At 47.1% G+C, this 22,735-nt stretch overlaps 1 protein-coding gene across 2 annotated transcripts in view; it reads right to left on the bottom strand.

Moving 5' to 3' along the window:
* Positions 1-22,735, bottom strand: part of bmp2k (BMP2 inducible kinase) — a 92,575-nt gene that overhangs the window by 58,510 nt on the left and 11,330 nt on the right. For both annotated transcript variants that reach the window (XM_036979244.1, XM_036979245.1), the window contains exons 2-4: positions 3,172-3,290; positions 1,565-1,670; positions 779-921 (exon numbers count right to left, since the gene is read on the bottom strand). In XM_036979244.1, coding sequence (XP_036835139.1) covers positions 779-921; positions 1,565-1,670; positions 3,172-3,290 — 368 coding nt within the window. The remainder of the gene's footprint in view (positions 1-778; positions 922-1,564; positions 1,671-3,171; positions 3,291-22,735) is intronic.

The raw sequence follows: 22,735 nt of genomic DNA, 5'->3' as shown, positions 1-22,735 counted from the left end.
CTGGTGTCAGTCTGGTGTCAGTCTCCAGGGTGACAACAGTAGGAAAGGGGTGAAGGAGAGCAAGAGGGATGACAGTAGGAAAGGGGTGAAGGAGTAAGAGGGATGACAGTAGGAAAGGGGTGAAGGAGTAAGAGGGATGACAGTAGGAAAGGGGTGAAGGAGTAAGAGGGATGACAGTAGGAAAGGGGTGAAGGAGTAAGAGGGATGACAGTAGGAAAGGGGTGAAGGAGTAAGAGGGATGACAGTAGGAAAGGGGTGAAGGAGTAAGAGGGATGACAGTAGGAAAGGGGTGAAGGAGTAAGAGGGATGAGAGTAGGAAAGAGGTGAAGGAGTAAGAGGGATGAGAGTAGGAAAGAGGTGAAGGAGTAAGAGGGATGAGAGTAGGAAAGAGGTGAAGGAGAGAAAGAGGGATGAGAGTAGGAAAGAGGTGAAGGAGAGAAAGAGGGATGAGAGTAGGAAAGGGGTAAAGGAGAGAGAGGGATGACAGTAGGAAAGGGGTGAAGGAGTAAGAGGGATGACAGTAGGAAAGGGGTGAAGGAGTAAGAGGGATGAGAGTAGGAAAGGGGTGAAGGAGGAATAGGGATGAGAGTAGGAAAGGGGTGAAGGAGGAATAGGGATGAGAGTAGGAAAGGGGTGAAGGAGGAATAGGGATGAGAGTAGGAAAGGGGTGAAGGAGGAATAGGGATGAGAGTAGGAAAGGGGTGGAGGGGGAATAGGGATGAGAGTAGGAAAGAGGTGACGGATGAGGACAGGAGGAAGAGATGGGTAATTCCCTTACCTTCAGGTCCCTGTGTATGACAGGGGTTCTACACTGATGCAGCCTGGCCACAGCCTCACAGGTATCAGTGAAGATGGTCAACACCTCCGGCTCCGTAAACCCTATATGGAGACGCTGGTTCATCTGCTTCACTACCTGACCAGCTGGGGGGAGGAGGGAGAGAGGGAACGAGGAGAAAGAGAGAGGAGGGAGAGCGAACGGGAGAGAGGGAATGAGGAGAGAGAGGAGGGAGAGAGGGAACGAGGAGAAAGAGAGAGGAGGGAGAGCGAACGGGAGAGAGGGAATGAGGAGAGAGAGGAGGGAGAGAGGGAACGAGGAGAAAGAGAGAGGAGGGCGAGCGAACGGGAGAGAGGGAATGAGGAGAGAGAGGAGGGAGAGAGGGAACGAGGAGAAAGAGAGAGGAGGGCGAGCGAACGGGAGAGAGGGAATGAGGAGAGAGAGCGAACGGGAGAGAGGGAATGAGGAGAGGGAGGAGGGCGAGTGAACGGGAGAGAGGGAATGAGGAGAGGGAGGAGGGCGAGTGAACGGGAGAGAGGGAATGAGGAGAGGGAGAGAGGGAATGAGGAGAGGGAGGAGGGCGAGTGAACGGGAATGAGGCGAGAGTGAACGGGAGAGAGGGTGAGGGACAAAGAGAGATTGTGTTTAAGTTAATTCTACTTTATTGGGTCAATATAAAAATCACAGGTCTGCTTGTTCAAATGTTGCACCCGTCTCATGCTCAATAAAACAATAATGACCGGTCCCATTGTATTAAAAAAATCACAGGGGGAAACCTATAACACCTACCTTTACAGTACTCCATGAGAATGAGCACCTCCCACACACTGTCCCCTACTGAGTTGATGGTAGAGTCCAGGTAGTTCACTATGTTCCTATGACCAGACAGCTCCTTCTGCAGAGGAGAAGAGCACAGACAGGGTGGACACTCATGAGAGGTCTATGGTCCTTATAGGAGCCAAGAGCTTAAATAGTTTATGAGGTGATTTACAAGATGTAATGTTGGATTTGTTTCATTAAATAATTAGTAATGACTTGGGGGAAAAAATGAATGGCAATCTGTGTTTAAAAATCGGCAGTAAGAAACTGCTAGCTAACAGGCAGCTAGGACAGGCCGGAGAACCGCTAGCTAACAGGCAGCTAGGACAGGCCGGAGAACTGCTAGCTAACAGGCAGCTAAGACAGGCCGGAGAACCGCTAGCTAACAGGCAGCCAGACAGCCGGAGAACTGCTAGCTAACAGGCAGCTAGGACAGGCCGGAGAACCGCTAGCTAACAGGCAGCCAGACAGCCGGAGAACTGCTAGCTAACAGGCAGCTAGGACAGGCCGGAGAACCGCTAGCTAACAGGCAGCCAGACAGCCGGAGAACTGCTAGCTAACAGGCAGCTAGGACAGGCCGGAGAACCGCTAGCTAACAGGCAGCCAGACAGCCGGAGAACTGCTAGCTAACAGGCAGCTAAAACAGCCGACAACTGCTAGATAACTGGCAAGCACAAAAACAGTCATCCACTTTGAAAGCACAGAACCCTAGAAAGAGGCTGATCGTCACCTAGTGGCGCAAGTAAGAACTGACAGAAAAGCACAGTCAAAAGAGGAGAATAATTGTTGTCGAGGGAGTTTTTCCCCCTTTCTTTCAATTAGAAGCATGTCTATAATAAGCGACTGTTGTGTTCAGGGATTTAAACAACAAAAAACACCAGTCTACTAATTGAAGTTTTACGGTAAGTTTTACGGTAAGTTTTACAGTAAGTTTTACAGTAAGTTTTACAGTAAGTTTTACAGTAAGTTTTACAGTAAGTCATAACTCAGTGCTGCGTCTGACGTGCCGGGCTTTTGTTTCTTTATGTAGTTACTCTTTATTAGTCAGAGACACGTCACCTCGACAGCCCTGTCTCTCCAGTGTGTGTGTGTGTGTGTGTGTGTGTGTCTCTCCAGTGTTAAAGTCAGCACAGAGAAAGACACGCCACATAAAATAACTCTGTTCAGTTACAGACGGGTCAGAAGTTCAGGGTAAAACAACATCTGGTCAATGTTCAACAACTTTCTTCTTAGAGGTTGATACAGTTTACTGGAGGCATAGAAACCAGACAAGGAATCAAGACGCAAACACACACACACACAACACACACACAGGAGACACACACACACACACAACACACACACCACACACACAGGAGACACACACACACACACACAACACACACACCACACACACAGGAGACACACACACCACACACACACACAGGAGACGCAAACACACACACAGGAGACACACACACACAGGAGACGCAAACACACACACACACACAGGAGACACACACACACACACAGGAGACACACACACACACACACACAGGAGACACACACACACACACACAGGAGACACACACACACACCATAATAGTGATCTCTCTCTTGTAGATGTTGAGGTCAGGGACGTTGTTGACGTACATCCTCTTGAGAGCGCAGCGCATGCCACTGTGTGTCCGGGCCAGGAACACCACAGAGAACCCACCTGGCGAGGAGGAGAACAGAGTGGTTAGCACCTCACACACACACAGAGATAACACTGCCTTCAGCTAGTATTCAGACCCCTTGGCTTATTCCACATTGTTGTTGTGTTACAGCCAAATTGATTAAAATATACAATTGCGTAAATTATATATTTCGGTATTTCAATGTCAATAAATTTGCAAGGTTTTAAAAAAACAACAACAACATGTTGACACTTTATTAAGGGATATTGTGTGTAGGTGAGAATAAATATATTTTTAAATACAATTTTGAATTCAAGCTACAACATAAGTCGAGGGGTGTGAATACATTGAACATACATTGCATTTGTGCTTGTGTTGTAGGTTAATGTCCTGCTGAACGGTGAACTTGTCTCCTAGTGTGTTGGAGAGCAGACAGACCAGGTTTAAAATCAGCTTCTCCATATGACACCTGTCAGGTGATTATCTTATTATTATCATCATCATCTTGGCAAAGGATAAATTCTCACCAACAAGGATATAAACAAATCTGTGCACCAAATTGTTTTTGTTTTTTTAAAGAAATAAGCTTTTTTGTGAGTACGAAACATTTCTGGGATCTTTTAATTTCAGCTCATGAAACATGAAACCAACACTTTACACGTTGAGTTAATACGGCGTAAGTCGCTTATGCCTGGAAACAGCCCTGCACATTATCAAGTGGAGATGTGATCATGTAGCCCTTATCATCATCACGTAGTCTACAGCTGGTGTCACTAGTGTGTGTTTCTCTCTCATTAGGGGACCGAGCGGGTGGCTTCAAAGACAACAAAGCAGCGCCCCCACAATGGCGTCCTTGTTGCCTAACACAAACACACTGCTCCCCGAGGTAGAGTCCTGCATCAAGGTAGAGTCCCACGGTTCTCTGTGTTTGACCCAACATTTTTATTTTTTTTTTTATATATATATATATAAGCCCGGCGGGTGGAATGAAAACAGTCTTTCAAGTCGCTGTTCAGAACAATTATTTTGCAGGTTGGAAACAGTTTAAATCAAGACACACTCGTTTATTTTTACCCAGGAGTTGTGTTGTGAATTCCTCTGTGAGCGGAGAGGCGGGCAGACAGACAGACAGCCGGGCAGGCAGACAGATGGGCAGACGGGCAGACAGACAGACACAGACGGGCAGACAGACGGGCAGACAGACAGACAGACGGGCAGACACACAGCGAGAGTGGATCAGGGAACTGTCCACCTATTCGTGTGGTGCTGAAAGCATCCTTAACATGTTTGTCCAAGAGCACAGTTCCTATTCCAGGGTAGTAATCAGTAACCTAAACGAACGGAGGTCACAGCTCGATCTTTCGGTAAAAACATTTTAGATGTAAAACTCATTTGGTGTCGTGTTTCTGGCTGGTCAAGTGGAATGTCTAAACACATCGACTCTGGTTCTATTAAGGCATACTTTATTTTCTTCTGTTATATAAAACATAATTTTATTCGGTTATATCACATCATCATATATCACATCATGATTTATTTCATATTCCATCCGGATTTATTTTATTACATTACAAAATAAGTGTCTCGACAGTGATAAGGGCTCGGGAAATAAGTCTCGTTTGCTAATTTACAAAAACAAGGCTTGTGTCATTGCCGGTTACTGCCTTTGTAAAGATGTGTGTTCCACGATATAATACAACCAGTTGATATCAACACAATGTAATTCATAGAGGAGAGAGAGAGGGGACTGACCGCAGTAGGAGTCAAGTCCATGTGGGCTAACAGTAGCCTACATTCTAGATCGATCAACGTCCTGTCAACTCTACAGGGGGCTGTGACAGGACAGCGGAGCACGATTCTCTCACCGCACAGTCTGCTAAGGAGAAATTAGCACTGATAATAATAATAATGTGTGTACACGAGAAAAGCAGTGATAAGCTATTAAGATAAGGAAGGCCCATGTCCCATGCTGCGTCTGGTCTACGCCCCCCCTTCTCCCGATCCTCAGTAGCAGTTAGTCTGTACCAGAGCCACATTAGACACACCTCACCTCACATAACATCTGGATAGGCTAACGAACAACAGAACAGATTAAACCCATCACCATGACAAATTAGTAGGTCAGGGGTCAAAGAAAGGAGGAAGGGTCAACCCTACTAAAATGATGAGTTAGTGAAATTAAATTGAGAAGGTTAGGGATGGGCATTGACATTCTTTTTTTTATGTTTGAGTATGCCTGATTTATTATTTATGTAGAGGAAGGCCCCAACTGGGGAAAAAAAAATGTTATAACCTAGGCTAGAGGTCGACCTTTAACCTAGGCTAACCAATCCCAAATGGCAGTTCGCATAAGAGCCTTAGCGAGAAAATAGATGGGAATCAATTATTCCAAAACTGCAGCTCGTTGTTGGAACTCATGATTTTCCTACTTCAACCAGTCCATTTTTATTTTTAAATTTATCCAACTGTCGTTATTTGGCATAGAATGAAGCTTCTGTAGCCTGTCAGATATGTGTTTATTTCCATAGGCCTAACATGAGCTTGTGTGCTCACTCAGCACGTGTGTGTGTGTGTGTGTGTGTGTGTGTGTGTGTGTGTAGGGAGCGGTCAGAATGGGAATTTAGGGAGGATAGGTTACAACGACTAAGAGCCAACAGGTAAGACTGCTCTGTTTTGTTCTGAATGGAGTCGTTCGTTACTGTGTAGGAGGAGAAAGCACGTGCAGAGTCAAATGAGTTTTTCCCCGGTTTGATGCAGTCAAGACCCGTTTCTATGTAATTAATTTGAGCTTTAGCAGCTATTCGTCGACTAGAGCACGAGTCAGCTTGGTTGTTTGTGGTCTCTCATCTCTCGCTCCTCCCTGCCAGAACATCACCACTCTGCCTCGTGCTCCAGCAGCTCTGGTTAAAAAAGTAGCTTACCAAATGGTCTTTGCTGATGTTTTTTTGGCTCGGATTTGGGTCCGACCAGGACTATACAGAACGGGTCTAGTTGTTCTCCTCGGGTCTGTCCGGATGGGAAACTTCTTCTCCATTACTCATAACGATTCATATATTTATAACAACCTAAAACGGAGCCAACTCGCTAGCGAGAGTCATTACCATCAGTGGTAGGAAACTGTGTTCGGATTGTACTGGAACTGCAATAAAAACTGTAAAAAAAACAGCCTTGAACTCAAGTTGTGCCAAGTGAGTGAACTCAAACTAATGAGATATCAAGCAGGAAGGGAGAAAGAGAGGAGGCAAGCAGCAAGAGAGACAGACAGAGACAAGTGGCTTTAGAGAGAGAGAGAAAAGAAGGGCCCTCCCAGTCGCTCTCCCCAGAGCCTGCGTCTCTGCCTGACTACTTGACAGAGACCATATGGTTCAGGATCTCACTAAATCAGTCTAAATCCTTTTGTGCACACACACACACACCAACCACAGAAGTGCAGTGGCTATAGAGTCCATTATTCTCCCAGAGTGCCTCAGGAGAGATGGTTTGTTAGGGGGATTTTTGCCCTGCAGACAGAGAGAAGAAAGAACAGGGCAAGGTCGGAAGGAGCCTCTCCGTACAGGAGATTGATGTTGTGGTCAGGACCAACAAGGCCGTGAGCCCCTCACACAGACAGGCATGAGCCCCCTCACACAGACAGGCATGAGCCCCCTCACACAGACAGGCATGAGCCCCCACACACAGACAGGCATGAGCCCCCCTCACACAGACAGACATGAGCCCCCCTCACACAGACAGACATGAGCCCCCTCACACACAGACATGAGCCCCCTCACACAGACAGACATGAGCCCCCTCACACAGACAGGCACGAGCCCCCTCACACAGACAGGCACGAGCCCCCTCACACAGACAGGCACGAGCCCCCTCACACAGACAGACACGAGCCCCCTCACACAGACAGACACGAGCCCCCTCACACAGACAGACACGAGCCCCCTCACACAGACAGACACGAGCCCCCTCACACAGACAGACACGAGCCCCCTCACACAGACAGACACGAGCCCCCTCACACAGACAGGCACGAGCCCCCTCACACAGACAGGCACGAGCCCCCTCACACAGACAGGCACGAGCCCCCTCACACAGACAGGCACGAGCCCCCTCACACAGACAGGCACGAGCCCCCTCACACAGATAGATAAAGGTGTGCGCATGCTTCCCATTTCGGGAACAGTTTGTGTGTGTGTATATGTGTGTGTGTGTATATATGTGTGTGTGTGTGTGTGTGTGTGTGTGTGTGTGTGTGTGTGTGTGTGTGTGTGTGTGTGTGTGTATATGTGTGTGTGTGTGTGTGTGTGTGTGTTGAAATGTGTAAGTCAGTAGAACCTTTGTCAATGATTGGTCAACAGTAGGGATTCTTCAACGAAGCGTTTGTTGTGCGTGAAAAGGAATTTGTGTTGAATGACATTCTGTGCCCATCCGTCCACTCTAATGGAACATCCACAAACAAACAAACAACCTCCAGTCTCTATGTAGAACTCCAGGGTAGAGGTGTGTGGTTTTGGTAACTCCATAAGGGATGGCAGGGTAGCCTAGTGGTTAGAGTGTAGAGGAGGCAGGGTAGCCTAGTGGTTAGAGTGTAGGGTAGCCTAGTGGTTAGAGTGTAGAGGAGGCAGGGTAGCCTAGTGGTTAGAGTGTAGAGGAGGCAGGGTAGCCTAGTGGTTAGAGTGTAGAGGCGGCAGGGTAGCCTAGTGGTTAGAGTGTAGGGGCGGCAGGGTAGCCTAGTGGTTAGAGTGTAGAGGTGGCAGGGTAGCCTAGTGGTTAGAGTGTAGAGGAGGCAGGGTAGCCTAGTGGTTAGAGTGTAGAGGCGGCAGGGTAGCCTAGTGGTTAGAGTGTAGAGGTGGCAGGGTAGCCTAGTGGTTAGAGTGTAGAGGTGGCAGGGTAGCCTAGTGGTTAGAGTGTAGAGGTGGCAGGGTAGCCTAGTGGTTAGAGTGTAGAGGCGGCAGGGTAGCCTAGTGGTTAGAGTGTAGAGGTGGCAGGGTAGCCTAGTGGTTAGAGTGTAGAGGTGGCAGGGTAGCCTAGTGGTTAGAGTGTAGAGGTGGCAGGGTAGCCTAGTGGTTAGAGTGTAGAGGAGGCAGGTAGCCTAGTGGTTAGAGTGTAGAGGAGGCAGGGTAGCCTAGTGGTTAGAGTGTAGAGGAGGCAGGGTAGCCTAGTGGTTAGAGTGTAGAGGAGGCAGGGTAGCCTAGTGGTTAGAGTGTAGAGGTGGCAGGTAGCCTAGTGGTTAGTGTAGAGGAGGCAGGGTAGCCTAGTGGTTAGAGTGTAGAGGTGGCAGGGTAGCCTAGTGGTTAGAGTGTAGAGGTGGCAGGGTAGCCTAGTGGTTAGAGTGTAGAGGTGGCAGGGTAGCCTAGTGGTTAGAGTGTAGAGGCGGCAGGGTAGCCTAGTGGTTAGAGTGTAGAGGTGGCAGGGTAGCCTAGTGGTTAGAGTGTAGAGGAGGCAGGGTAGCCTAGTGGTTAGAGTGTAGGGTAGCCTAGTGGTTAGAGTGTAGAGGAGGCAGGGTAGCCTAGTGGTTAGAGTGTAGAGGAGGCAGGGTAGCCTAGTGGTTAGAGTGTAGAGGCGGCAGGGTAGCCTAGTGGTTAGAGTGTAGGGGCGGCAGGGTAGCCTAGTGGTTAGAGTGTAGAGGTGGCAGGGTAGCCTAGTGGTTAGAGTGTAGAGGAGGCAGGGTAGCCTAGTGGTTAGAGTGTAGGGTAGCCTAGTGGTTAGAGTGTAGAGGAGGCAGGGTAGCCTAGTGGTTAGAGTGTAGAGGAGGCAGGGTAGCCTAGTGGTTAGAGTGTAGGGTAGCCTAGTGGTTAGAGTGTAGAGGAGGCAGGGTAGCCTAGTGGTTAGAGTGTAGAGGCGGCAGGGTAGCCTAGTGGTTAGAGTGTAGAGGCGGCAGGGTAGCCTAGTGGTTAGAGTGTAGGGGCGGCAGGGTAGCCTAGTGGTTAGAGTGTAGAGGTGGCAGGGTAGCCTAGTGGTTAGAGTGTAGAGGAGGCAGGGTAGCCTAGTGGTTAGAGTGTAGGGTAGCCTAGTGGTTAGAGTGTAGAGGAGGCAGGGTAGCCTAGTGGTTAGAGTGTAGAGGAGGCAGGGTAGCCTAGTGGTTAGAGTGTAGAGGCGGCAGGGTAGCCTAGTGGTTAGAGTGTAGGGGCGGCAGGGTAGCCTAGTGGTTAGAGTGTAGAGGTGGCAGGGTAGCCTAGTGGTTAGAGTGTAGAGGAGGCAGGGTAGCCTAGTGGTTAGAGTGTAGAGGCGGCAGGGTAGCCTAGTGGTTAGAGTGTAGAGGTGGCAGGGTAGCCTAGTGGTTAGAGTGTAGAGGTGGCAGGGTAGCCTAGTGGTTAGAGTGTAGAGGTGGCAGGGTAGCCTAGTGGTTAGAGTGTAGAGGAGGCAGGGTAGCCTAGTGGTTAGAGTGTAGAGGTGGCAGGTAGCCTAGTGGTTAGTGTAGAGGAGGCAGGGTAGCCTAGTGGTTAGAGTGTAGAGGCGGCAGGGTAGCCTAGTGATTAGAGTGTAGAGGCGGCAGGGTAGCCTAGTGATTAGAGTGTGGAGGCGGCAGGTAGCCTAGTGGTTAGAGTGTAGAGGTGGCATGGTAGCCTAGTGGTTAGAGCGTAGAGGAGGCAGGGTAGCCTAGTGGTTAGAGTGTAGAGGCGGCAGGGTAGCCTAGTGGTTAGAGTGTAGATGCGGCAGGGTAGACTAGCGCTTAGAGCATTGGACTAGTAACCGGAAAGGTTGCAAGATCGAATCCCCCGAGCTGACAAGGTACTAAAAATGTGTCGTTCTGCCCCCTGAACAAAGCAGTTAACCCACTGTTCCTAGGCCGCCGTTGTAAATAAGAATTTGTTCACTTGAATGAAACATATTTTCTTCAATTCTAGATACATTAATCCAGCAAAAAGGTTTTGGTTAGTCGGTAGTAGCCAGCTTTTCGACCCCAGACGAAAGATAAAATTGCCGCCGGCCAATTGTCCGGGAGAAGAAGAAGACAAAAATCCCATTGAGAAAATAATTTGAGCCTATTTGTTGATTAAAATACCAGTCCATGTAGACGGAGCTCTGCTACAGCTCCTCGTGTGCTTTTATCAGCCCAATCAATGTAACAATTCAAAATTGTGTTTTTAATAAAAATAAAAGTTTCGATAGCTAGTTTTAAAAAGATTCTCCCAGAGCTACAACATGATGATGTTGGAGAACTACTGCGCAGATAGATGGTTGTGGGAAATAGAGCACAGCTTGCTTTTGGCCTGTAGTCGATAGATTCCGCACCAGGAGAGTAGATCGGACCCCTTGACGGAACACGGAGCACACTAACAATCACACTCTGGAACTTTCCAGGCGTTCTGGAATCCACGGAAGCACTGTGATGAGGAATATCATCACCTCTGACAACACAGGTAGGGTAATCCTGATGCCTCCACTGTATAACAGCTTTATATATATATATATATATATATATATATATATATATAATCATTTTACATTTTTTTTATAAATAATACAATCTGTCCAATTAGCTAGATTGCCCATTTGTTACAAGAACGTCAAAAACGTGATACAGAGCCTAAATCGCTGAACACAATGTGGCCTCAGTTTGTGGATTTGGAAAAAAGAGACACTAGCCTCTTGCTTTAAAAGCAACCGTCTAGGATTGGCTTTTATCAGCAAAACAAAATGGAAGCCCCCCCCCCCCCCTCTTCTTTTGGTACACAGCTAAATATACTGGCCTCCATTATAACCTCAGCCTGCTCCTCTTCAGCTGTGAACCTTGGCTAAATATACTGGCCTCCATTATAACCTCAGCCTGCTCCTCTTCAGCTGTGAACCTTGGCTAAATATACTGGCCTCCATTATAACCTCAGCCTGCTCCTCTTCAGCTGTGAACCTTGGCTAAATATACTGGCCTCCATTATAACCTCAGCCTGCTCCTCTTCAGCTGTGAACCTTGGCTAAATATACTGGCCTCCATTATAACCTCAGCCTGCTCCTCTTCAGCTGTGAACCTTGGCTAAATATACTGGCCTCCATTATAACCTCAGCCTGCTCCTCTTCAGCTGTGAACCTTGGCTAAATATACTGGCCTCCATTATAACCTCAGCCTGCTCCTCTTCAGCTGTGAACCTTGGCTAAATATACTGGCCTCCATTATAACCTCAGCCTGCTCCTCTTCAGCTGTGAACCTTGGCTAAATATACTGGCCTCCATTATAACCTCAGCCTGCTCCTCTTCAGCTGTGAACCTTGGCTAAATATACTGGCCTCCATTATAACCTCAGCCTGCTCCTCTTCAGCTGTGAACCTTGGCTAAATATACTGGGCTCCATTATAACCTCAGCCTGCTCCTCTTCAGCTGTGAACCTTGGCTAAATATACTGGCCTCCATTATAACCTCAGCCTGCTCCTCTTCAGCTGTGAACCTTGGCTAAATATACTGGCCTCCATTATAACCTCAGCCTGCTCCTCTTCAGCTGTGAACCTTGGCTAAATATACTGGCCTCCATTATAACCTCAGCCTGCTCCTCTTCAGCTGTGAACCTTGGCTAAATATACTGGCCTCCATTATAACCTCAGCCTGCTCCTCTTCAGCTGTGAACCTTGGCTAAATATACTGGCCTCCATTATAACCTCAGCCTGCTCCTCTTCAGCTGTGAACCTTGGCTAAATATACTGGCCTCCATTATAACCTCAGCCTGCTCCTCTTCAGCTGTGAACCTTGGCTAAATATACTGGCCTCCATTATAACCTCAGCCTGCTCCTCTTCAGCTGTGAACCTTGGCTAAATATACTGGCCTCCATTATAATCTCAGCCTGCTCCTCTTCAGCTGTGAACCTTGGCTAAATATACTGGCCTCCATTATAACCTCAGCCTGCTCCTCTTCAGCTGTGAACCTTGATTGAAAACAAGTAAATGGCATCCATGCTTTTTTTTAAATAAAATTCTATTTGACCATAGGAGCCTGACAGATCTCTAGAACCAACGTCACATGACTTTCACTATTTCCATAGCTGAGAGGCGTGGGTGGAAACCCCATGGTACTAAAAATAGAGCTGTGCTGTAAAAGCAGATTCACCCATTTTTCTGAATGGCTGTAATAAAAAAGCAAAACACTAGTCTAGACATGCATTTATTTCAGAGTTTCTCCCCCCCCCCCCCCCCCCCAAAACCTTTCCTCAACCTCCACTCATTTGGTGGTGTACTCCAATACAAGCATACGTGATTCAATTGGTCAATTAATCATCAAGCCCATCTGTAGTTAATAATCAGCAGCACTGGCTTAAGAGTACATCAAATCAGTTGATGTAGCTGGCCGGACACACACAAACCCTCACTGATTCTCACTTTAGCCCCCCCCCCCAAAATGTTATAAATCAGTACTATTACACTAGCCTACAACTACCACTGTGGTTTTAACCCCCCTCTTCCCTACGTGACTGTAAAAACAGGGGAGAGAGAGACAGAGCGAGAGAGCGACCGAGCGACAGAGACACAGAGAGAGACCACTGTGGTTTTAACCCCCCTCTTCCCTACGTGACTGTAGAGAGAGACAGAGAGAGAGAGAGAGACAGAGAGACAGCGAGAGAGAGACAGAGAGACAGCGAGAGAGGTTATAGGTCAGATATTTATAAGCCTAAAGAGAGGTGGCGGTGCCTCTCTACCTAAAGACCCTGTATGGGGCTCTGGAATGGCACTGAGATTAAAATAGAAGGTTCCATGCAGAGAGAGGAAAGAAGGGAGAGAATAAATCAGCTAAACTAAAGAATTCAATCCCCAGGTCCCGGTGTAAACTAAAACGTTCAAAATGGGGCCGTAGTCGTCATCCCCTTTAAAAAAAATAAAAAATAAAAAACACCAGAGTGAAAGTAGACTAAAACTTATCATCCATCTCACAAAACTACGTTTACAAAACTACGACTATCATATCTGTACAGCGTCTGTCCTTTTAAAACAGAACAAACAAGTCCTACAAGAACAGAGAGGTACAAGGTGAACTCCTAAAATCACGATGCTGGGGGAGGGCGGGGGGCGGGGGAGGGGGGGTCACTAAGTTGCCAACTCATCATTGCGTTACTAAAACAGATGTGTAGAAGTAGGTGCTCGTTGATACTGAAGGTTACAGAGCCGACAGAAAGTATTGACACCTTCACTTATTCCGTCCTTGTGTTACAGCCGGAAATAAAAATGAATTCAATATATTATTCTTTCCATCTACACACACACACACACACACACACACAGTGGCATTCAGAAAGTATTCAGACCCCTTCACTTTTTCCACATTAGAAGAAGGCTGTAACAAAATGGATGAAATAGTCCCCCCCCCCATCTACACACCATACCCCATAATGACAAAGCAAAAACAGATTTAGACATTTTTAGAAAATATATTACAAAATCTCACATTTACATAAGTATTCAGACCATTTATTCAGTACTTTGGCAGCGATTACAGCCTCAAGTATTCTTGGGTAATGACGCTACAAGCTTGGCACACCTGTATTTTTCGAAGTTTCTCCCATTCTTCTCTGCAGATCTTCTAAAGCTCTGTGAGGTTGGATGGGGAGCATCGCTGCACAGCTACTTTCCGGTCTCTCCAGAAATGTTCGATCGGGTTCAAATTCGGGCTCTGGTAAGGTCACTCGAGGACATTCAGAGACTTGTCCCGAAGCCACTCCTGTGTTGTCTTGGCTGTGTGCTTAGGGTCATTGTTCTGTTGGAAGTTGAATCTTTCCCCCAGTCTTGAGGTCCTTAGCAGGTTTTTATCAAGGACCTCTGTACTTTACTCCACCATAGAGATGGTGCCAGGTTTCCTCCAGACGTGACACTTGGCATTCAGGCCAGAGAGTTCAAGCTTGGTTTCATCAGACCAGAGAATCTTGTTTCTCATGGTCTGAGAGTCCTTTAGGTGCCTTTTGGCAAACTCCAAGTGGGCTGTCGTGTGCCTTTTACTGAGGAGTGGCTTCCATCAGACCAGACTATCACAAAAGGCCTGATTGGTGGAGTATTGCAGAGATGGTTGTCCTTCTGGAAGGTTCTCCAATGGTCGCTATGAGCTCTGTCAATGGAAACAGGATGCACCGGAGCTAAATTTCAATTCTCATAGCAAAGTCTGAAAACAGGCTATTCTTTTCTTAATCTAATATTGTCTTTATATATACACATATACTAAATAATATGCTAAATAATATTTGTGTGAAATTTGTTTTGGTTTAGAATGGACCCATTATCATGCACCTGTCTCAGAACAGGGGCAGCGGGGAAAAATACATGTCATCTATGCCCTTAAATAGTGAATGGAGGACGCTTTTCTCCTGGTTCATTTTCATGCCAGCCAGGTAGGCTACACTCCTGTTGTAAAGGGAAGCAATGTGTTTAATATTAGGAAAGTTGAGAAATAAATATAATAGGCCTAGCCTATAGAAAGCTAAAAAATAAAAAATAAATAAAAATAAATAATTTTAAAAAAATCTGTTTTTGCTTTGTCATTATAGTGTGTAGATTGATAAATGACTTATTATTATTTGTATCCATTTTAGAATAAGGCTGTAACGTAACAAAATGTGGGAAAAGTCAAGGGGTCTGAATACACTGTATATCATAATGACAAAAAAAAAAACATGTTTAGACATTTTAGCAAATGTATTGAAAATGAGATACGGAAAACTAATTTACATGGGTGTGAATTACGAGTCAATACCTTGTCGATGCATCTCTGGCAGCTGAGCCTTCTGGGTAAGTCTCTTGAGCTTTCCATAACAGGAATGTACAACATTAACCCATTATTATATTCAAAATTATTCAAGCTCTGTTGAATTGGTTGTTGATCATTACTAAACAACCATTTAGGCGTTGCCATAGATTTTCAAGTAGATTTAAGTCAAAACTGTAACTCGACCACTCAAGACCATTCACTGTCTTCTTGGTAAGCAACTCCGGTGTGGATTTGGACTTGTGTTTTAGTTGATATAATATATTAAAATCGTGTATTATTTTTCAACCGCTCTGGTGAACATTCCTGCAGTCAGCATGACAATTACACTCTCCCGCAAAACTTGAGACATCTGTGCCATTTTGTTGCGTGCGACAACTGCACATTTGAGTGTTCTCTTGTCCCCAGCACAAGGTGCACCTGTGTAATTATCATGCTGTTTAAAAATCAGCTTCTTGATATGCCACATGCCAGGTGGATGGCTTATTCTTGGCAAAGGAGAACTGCTCACAAACAGGGATTTAAACAAATTTGTGAGAAACAAGCTTTCTGTGTATATGGAACATTTCTGGGATCTTTTATTTCAGCTCATTAAACAACATGGGACCAACACTATATATGTTGCGTTCATATATGCGCTCAGTATATTTCATAGTACACACACGCTGCCGTTTTAAGCAGCGTCTTCTCCAAATCAGCCCGTTTCCATCTTCTGTAGAACATGGGGAGAGAAGAGTTGTGATCCTAACAGACACCGTCTTTTTGGTTAAACGCCTACTAGACTAGACTTTGCGTGTTTAGTATACCAAGGCACAGGGCCCAGTACAGGATGTTAGAAAAGCAGGGAAACGGTGACGTACTTCTCCTGACAGATGATTTACTGGTGACAAGGCTTTTAGAAGGGAAGAAAACGGAGTGACAACATCCATCCTGAGGGAGGGAGGGATGTAGCGAGGGAGGGAGGGAGAGAAGGACAAATGGAGGGAGGGAGAGAAGGACAAAGGGAGAGAGGGAAAGAAGGACAAAGGGAGAGAAGGACAAAGGGAGAGAAGGAGAGAAGGACAAAGGGAGAGAAGGAGATAAGGACAAAAGGAAGGGAAGGAGAGAAGGACAAAGGGAGAGGAGGGAAGGAGAAAGGGAGGGAAGGAGAGAAGGACAAAGGGAGGGAAGGAGAGAAGGAGAAAGGGAGGGAAGGAGAAAGGGAGGGAAGGAGAGAAGGGAGGGAAGGACAAAGGGAGGGAAGGACAAAGGGAGGGAAAGACAAAGGGAGGGAAAGACAAAGGGAGGGAAGGAGAGAAGGAGAAAGGGAGGGAAGGAGAGAAGGAGAAAGGGAGGGAAGGAGAAAGGGAGGGAAGGAGAAAGGGAGGGAAGGAGAAAGGGAGGGAAGGAGAAAGGGAGGGAAGGAGAGAAGGGAGGGAAGGAGAGAAGGGAGGGAAGGAGAGAAGGGAGGGAAGGACAAAGGGAGGGAAAGACAAAGGGAGGGAAGGAGAGAAGGAGAAAGGGAGGGAAGGAGAAAGGGAGGGAAGGAGAAAGGGAGGGAAGGAGAGAAGGAGGGAAGGACAAAGGGAGGGAAGGAGAGAAGGACAAAGGGAGGGAAGGAGAGAAGGAGAAAGGGAGGGAAGGAGAGAAGGAGAAAGGGAGGGAAGGAGAGAAGGAGGGAAGGAGGGAAGGAGAAAGGGAGGGAAAGACAAAGGGAGGGAAGGAGAGAAGGAGAAAGGGAGGGAAGGAGAAAGGGAGGGAAGGAGAAAGGGAGGGAAGGAGAAAGGGAGGGAAGGAGAAAGGGAGGGAAGGAGAAAGGGAGGGAAGGAGAAAGGGAGGGAAGGAGAAAGGGAGGGAAGGACAAAGGGAGGGAAGGACAAAGGGAGGGAAGGACAAAGGGAGGGAAGGAGAGAAGGACAAAGGGAGGGAAGGAGAGAAGGAGAAAGGGAGGGAAGGAGAGAAGGAGGGAAGGAGAAAGGGAGGGAAGGAGAAAGGGAGGGAAGGAGAAAGGGAGGGAAAGACAAAGGGAGGGAAAGACAAAGGGAGGGAAGGAGAGAAGGAGAAAGGGAGGGAAGGAGAAAGGGAGGGAAGGAGAAAGGGAGGGAAGGAGAAAGGGAGGGAAGGAGAGAAGGAGGGAAGGACAAAGGGAGAGAAGGAGAGAAGGAGGGATGTCGTCTCATTACGCCCTCGTCTCTTTTGAACAGCCTCCAAATGACAGCAGAAGGTTTTGATGTAAATATTTTGGGGGAAATAAAGCACTGCTGTACGTGACCAGTTGTGTGTTTAAGTCCACTTCCCTCAGAACGAGTCGTTCAGAGAGGAACTTTCATGTATACGGCTCCTTCAGGGACAAAACACGAGCAGATGTTATGAAAGCCCTCGATACATTTTTTTGCTGATAATAATAAATTGGCAGGTTAAATCTGGCATCTGTGTGCACTGACGGTGCCCCAAAAACACGCAAGGGAAGGAGACGGGACTCATAGGCCTGATGAGAAAGAGAGAGGATATTCCCCAATGTGTTACATTTCATTGCATCATTCGTCAGGAAGCACTTGTGACTAAACTAAAAAAAACGACTTAAAGAACGCGATGCAGTAAATCATGCTTAACATTATTGCGAGGGCACTAAATCACCGGTAATTCCACGAGTTTCTTGAGGAATACCAGACAGAATAAGGCGACTTGATATTTCACAAATGAGGCGAGATGGCTGTTTTGGAAAGATTTCTCGCTCCTCCCTCAAATCCGTGAATTTGTTGCAAGCCAGGGGAGAGAGTAGAGCCAGAGCCGGCTGAGCCACAGCCAGGGGAGAGAGTAGAGCCAGAGCCGGCTGAGCCACAGCCAGGGGAGAGAGTAGAGCCAGAGCCGGCTGAGCCACAGCCAAGGGAGAGAGTAGAGCCAGAGCCGGCTGAGCCACAGCCAGGGGAGAGAGTAGAGCCAGAGCCGGCTGAGCTACAGCCAGGGGAGAGAGTAGAGCCAGAGCCGGCTGAGCCACAGCCAGGGGAGAGAGTAGAGCCAGAGCCGGCTGAGCCACAGCCAGGGGAGAGAGTAGAGCCAGAGCCGGCTGAGCCACAGCCAGGGGAGAGAGTAGAGCCAGAGCCGGCTGAGCCACAGCCAGGGGAGAGAGTAGAGCCAGAGCCGGCTGAGCCACAGCCAGGGGAGAGAGTAGAGCCAGAGCCGGCTGAGCCACAGCCAGGGGAGAGAGTAGAGCCAGAGCCGGCTGAGCCACAGCCAGGGGAGAGAGTAGAGCCAGAGCCGGCTGAGCCACAGCCAGGGGAGAGAGTAGAGCCAGAGCCGGCTGAGCCACAGCCAGGGGAGAGAGTAGAGCCAGAGCCGGAGGATCCACAGCCAGGGGAGAGAGTAGAGCCAGAGCCGGAGGATCCACAGCCAGGGGAGAGAGTAGAGCCAGAGCCGGCTGAGCCACAGCCAGGGGAGAGAGTAGAGCCAGAGCCGGCTGAGCCACAGCCAGGGGAGAGAGTAGAGCCAGAGCCGGCTGAGCCACAGCCAGGGGAGAGAGTAGAGCCAGAGCCGGCTGAGCCACAGCCAGGGGAGAGAGTAGAGCCAGAGCCGGAGGATCCACAGTGGATATTAAAAGCTGGCTCTTTAACTGACATCACCTGCCACCTGAACACGGTGAATCTCCAGCTCCAAGGGAAAGATAAAACTCCAGACAAACCTGCTAGGTGTGGTCCCAGCACTTCAAAATAAAAAAGTCACCACACTGTGCATACCTGACAGGTTGTTCATTTCCCCAAAAACTCAGAGCAGTCACCACATCCAACCCAGACATACTAAAAGGATATCATTACTCAACTTCATTGAGAACCCCCCCTCTTTTCATGTGCCAGTGTCATCACAGTCCTCTGTCCTGACCGTGCTGGAAATAGAGAGTGATGAGATACAGGCAAACTGCAAGGTGAACTAAGATCAGGTGTTACCCATTTCTGCCTCGTGTCAGACAGTATCCACTTCTGAAACAGTGTGTACAAAAAAAGTGAAATATGTCATCACTTATTCCTGTGAAGCAAAATTTTTCGACAATTGAACATTGTGAAACAAAAGAACAGCAACAGACTGACCAATGAAGACCTGTATTGCCTCACAAGGATAGCAACAGACTGACCAATGAAGACCTGTATTGCCTCATAAGGAACAGCAACAGACTGACCAATGAAGACCTGTATTGCCTCACAAGGATAGCAACAGACTGACCAATGAAGACCTGTATTGCCTCACAAGGATAGCAACAGACTGACCAATGAAGACCTGTATTGCCTCACAAGGATAGCAACAGACTGACCAATGAAGACCTGTATTGCCTCACAAGGATAGCAACAGACTGACCAATGAAGACCTGTATTGCCTCACAAGGAACAGCAACAGACTGACCAATGAAGACCTGTATTGCCTCACAAGGATAGCAACAGACTGACCAATGAAGACCTGTATTGCCTCATAAGGAACAGCAACAGACTGACCAATGAAGACCTGTATTGCCTCACAAGGATAGCAACAGACTGACCAATAAAGACCTGTATTGCCTCACAAGGAACAGCAACAGACTGACCAATGAAGACCTGTATTGCCTCACAAGGATAGCAACAGACTGACCAATGAAGACCTGTATTGCCTCACAAGGAACAGCAACAGACTGACCAATGAAGACCTGTATTGCCTCACAAGGAACAGCAACAGACTGACCAATGAAGACCTGTATTGCCTCACAAGGAACAGCAACAGACTGACCAATGAAGACCTGTATTGCCTCACAAGGAACAGCAACAGACTGACCAATGAAGACCTGTATTGCCTCACAAGGAACAGCAACAGACTGACCAATGAAGACCTGTATTGCCTCACAAGGAACAGCAACAGACTGACCAATGAAGACCTGTATTGCCTCACAAGGAACAGCAACAGACTGACCAATGAAGACCTGTATTGCCTCACAAGGAACAGCAACAGACTGACCAATGAAGACCTGTATTGCCTCACAAGGATATCAACAGACTAGAAGTCGAGAATGAATTCAGTCAAGTAGCAGAGGGGACATTCTCTCATCCTACTACTGAGTTAACCCTTAATATGGGTCGTATACATGTGATGTAGCCTGTGTGTGTGATATTATATATAATAACACACACACACACACACACACACACACATATTTGTAATGTGCTGTACATCAAATCAATTGCATACGTTCTATTGCTCTGAATTTCCTCTCGGTTGATAATATTGGAAGAAAAGTAACGAATGAAAAGATCTGAGGCCCTCTGAAAGACCGTCTCAAACCAAAGTGACCCCTTACAACAACAAAACATATGGAGTAACACTGCTATATAGCCTAGTGCTTCTGGTCTAAAGTAGTGCACTATATAGGGATTAGGGTGCTATTTGGGATGTCCCCTATCTGTTCACATTCAAGGTCATTGGAACAATGTGGCCATAAAAAAAATAAAAAAAATTAACAAATTGGATTCATGATGTCTGTTCGCAGCATGACTTCCCTCTTCCGCAAACATTTAAAATCAACTACGGCCAAACGGAGCGCAACATGTATTACCCTGAAGCTGGTGCAGGAGGCCGTTGCTATGGCCACCGTAGGTGCACATGGCACATTCACCCTGCTGTATTCAACGAGTCAAATATAAAACCTCAGCCTATTAGTTAATGTGTATTGAGTGAAACGGAACCCGTTACCACGGAACCCCGGAACCCCGGAACCCCCCCCCCCCCCCCCTTCTTTAATAACATGTGTCGAGATATATTGAATGTTGCATGAGTAGCCTACTCATATATTTTTGCATGTCAATCAAGGTAAATCAGGGATTTTTCTGCCATTGTAATTCTCAGGCGGGGCGCCTAAACCCTGTCAGTGAACACAAACTTTGCAAAAAAATAATTTAGATTTAAAGGGAGTAGCTGAAGGATAACCTAAATACATCTTGTTCTCATTTTCAGTTGATAACTTGTGACACGTGACCTGGCCCCGAGTCACGTGACCTGGCCCCGAGTCACGTGACCTGGCCCCGAGTCACGTGACCTGGCCCCGAGTCACGTGACCTGGCCCCGAGTCACGTGACCTGGTCCCGAGTCACGTGACCTGGTCCCGAGTCACGTGACCTGGTCCCGAGTCACGTGACCTGGTCCCGAGTCACATGACCTGGTCCCGAGTCACATGACCTGGTCCCGAGTCACATGACCTGGTCCCACCTCTGCAGATAGGTCTGCAAAGGGTTGGAAAAGTTCAGGTAAATTTAAATAATTTCCCAATGGGAAGTTAAGCAAAATTAGAGGGCTTAAATTCATTAAAAAAATGTTAGCTTATAAACAGTAAACCTTTTTTTGTGGGATACACACAAGGCAATTCTACATCTTGTAGGAAATATTTTTGGTTAATCTATCCCCAATTCAATCGCATTGCAACCCACAGTGCATTCTTCCATCACATGTGCAGCTGATTCTCAAGATCTTGCAGCACTAATGAGATGCTATTGAGCCCACACTACTACACTGTCTGAGCCAAGGACTACATGCTTTCTGGTAAGTTTTGATACTGGGTAGGGGTGAATATATTTTATACGACATACATCATTTTTGTTAACTAGTCAATAGTAGCCTACAGCAAAGTGTGTTTAAATCGATTCTAACTTGTTAACCATTTCTGCTAGTTAGTCGTTGCTACCATGGGGGTTTTAGCTGGCTTGAGCCTGGCTATTGAATATTAATTCACCTGTTTCCATACAGGTTTAATTTTAAAACATTTAACTCCTTTTGCAAGATATCTAACTGCTTAACTATTTATCTGTACATGCACTTGGGATTTTTCTCCCCCCCCATTCATTTTGTTCTAATCTTTACAGGTAAATGCCACAGGCACCATCTGATGTGAGGAGACATTTCACTGCAGCTAATGTAGAAGGAAAAAGCTGTGTACACTTGCAAATACTGTGCAAAATCACGTGTGAAGAATGCAACAACAACAAAAAAATAGCCGAATCATCTGGCCAAGTGCATAAACTTCCCTTAGCGCTCACAACAAGCAACCTGACAAAAGTCCCTCTAGTCGAGGTGAAAATGATGAATCAGGCACTTTATCGATAGCAACAGCTCATGGTCCTTCTGGAATCAGAAGTTTCTTTTGACTCGGGAATGTAGTCAGAGAAATGCTGATTAGTGTCTTGCTCGAGCCGTGTACGCAATTGGTACACCTCTGATGATCACAGCAATGTGTATTGGAAGAGTTCTGAATGTTTTTCTCCCAGCATACACCCCTCCAACCAGACATGCTTTATCTACTCATTTGCTGGATGCAGAGTTCAAGTGAAGGTCAATCAAATCATAGAGAAAGCAGACTGTATTGCAATCATCTCTGATGGGGGGGGGTCGAATGTTCGTGGGCAAGGAATAATTAACTACATCTCCACCCCTCAACCAGTATTTTACAAGAGCACAGACAAGGGACAGACAGACACACCGGTCTCTACACTGCAGATGAGCTGAAGGCAGTCATCAATGACCTTGGACCACAGAAGGTATTTGCACTGGTGACAGACAATGCTGCGAACATGACGGCTGATTGGTCTAAAGTGGAGGAGTCCTAACCACACATCACACCCATTGGCTGTGCTGCTCATGCATTGAATCTGCTCCTCAAGGACATCATGGCACTGAAAACAATGGATAGAATCTACAAGAGAGCCAAGGGAATGGTTAGGTAGGTGTATGGTCATCACATTATAGCAGCCATCTACCTCACCAAGGAAAGTGAGAAGAATAAGAGCACCACATTGAAGCTGCCTAGCAACACCCGTTGGGGTGGTGTTGTCATCT

This window comes from Oncorhynchus mykiss, chromosome 6 (assembly GCF_013265735.2).
Source record: "Oncorhynchus mykiss isolate Arlee chromosome 6, USDA_OmykA_1.1, whole genome shotgun sequence".
NCBI classification, from domain to species: Eukaryota; Metazoa; Chordata; class Actinopteri; order Salmoniformes; family Salmonidae; genus Oncorhynchus; species Oncorhynchus mykiss.
This window is presented reverse-complemented; position numbering and strand designations above follow the sequence as displayed.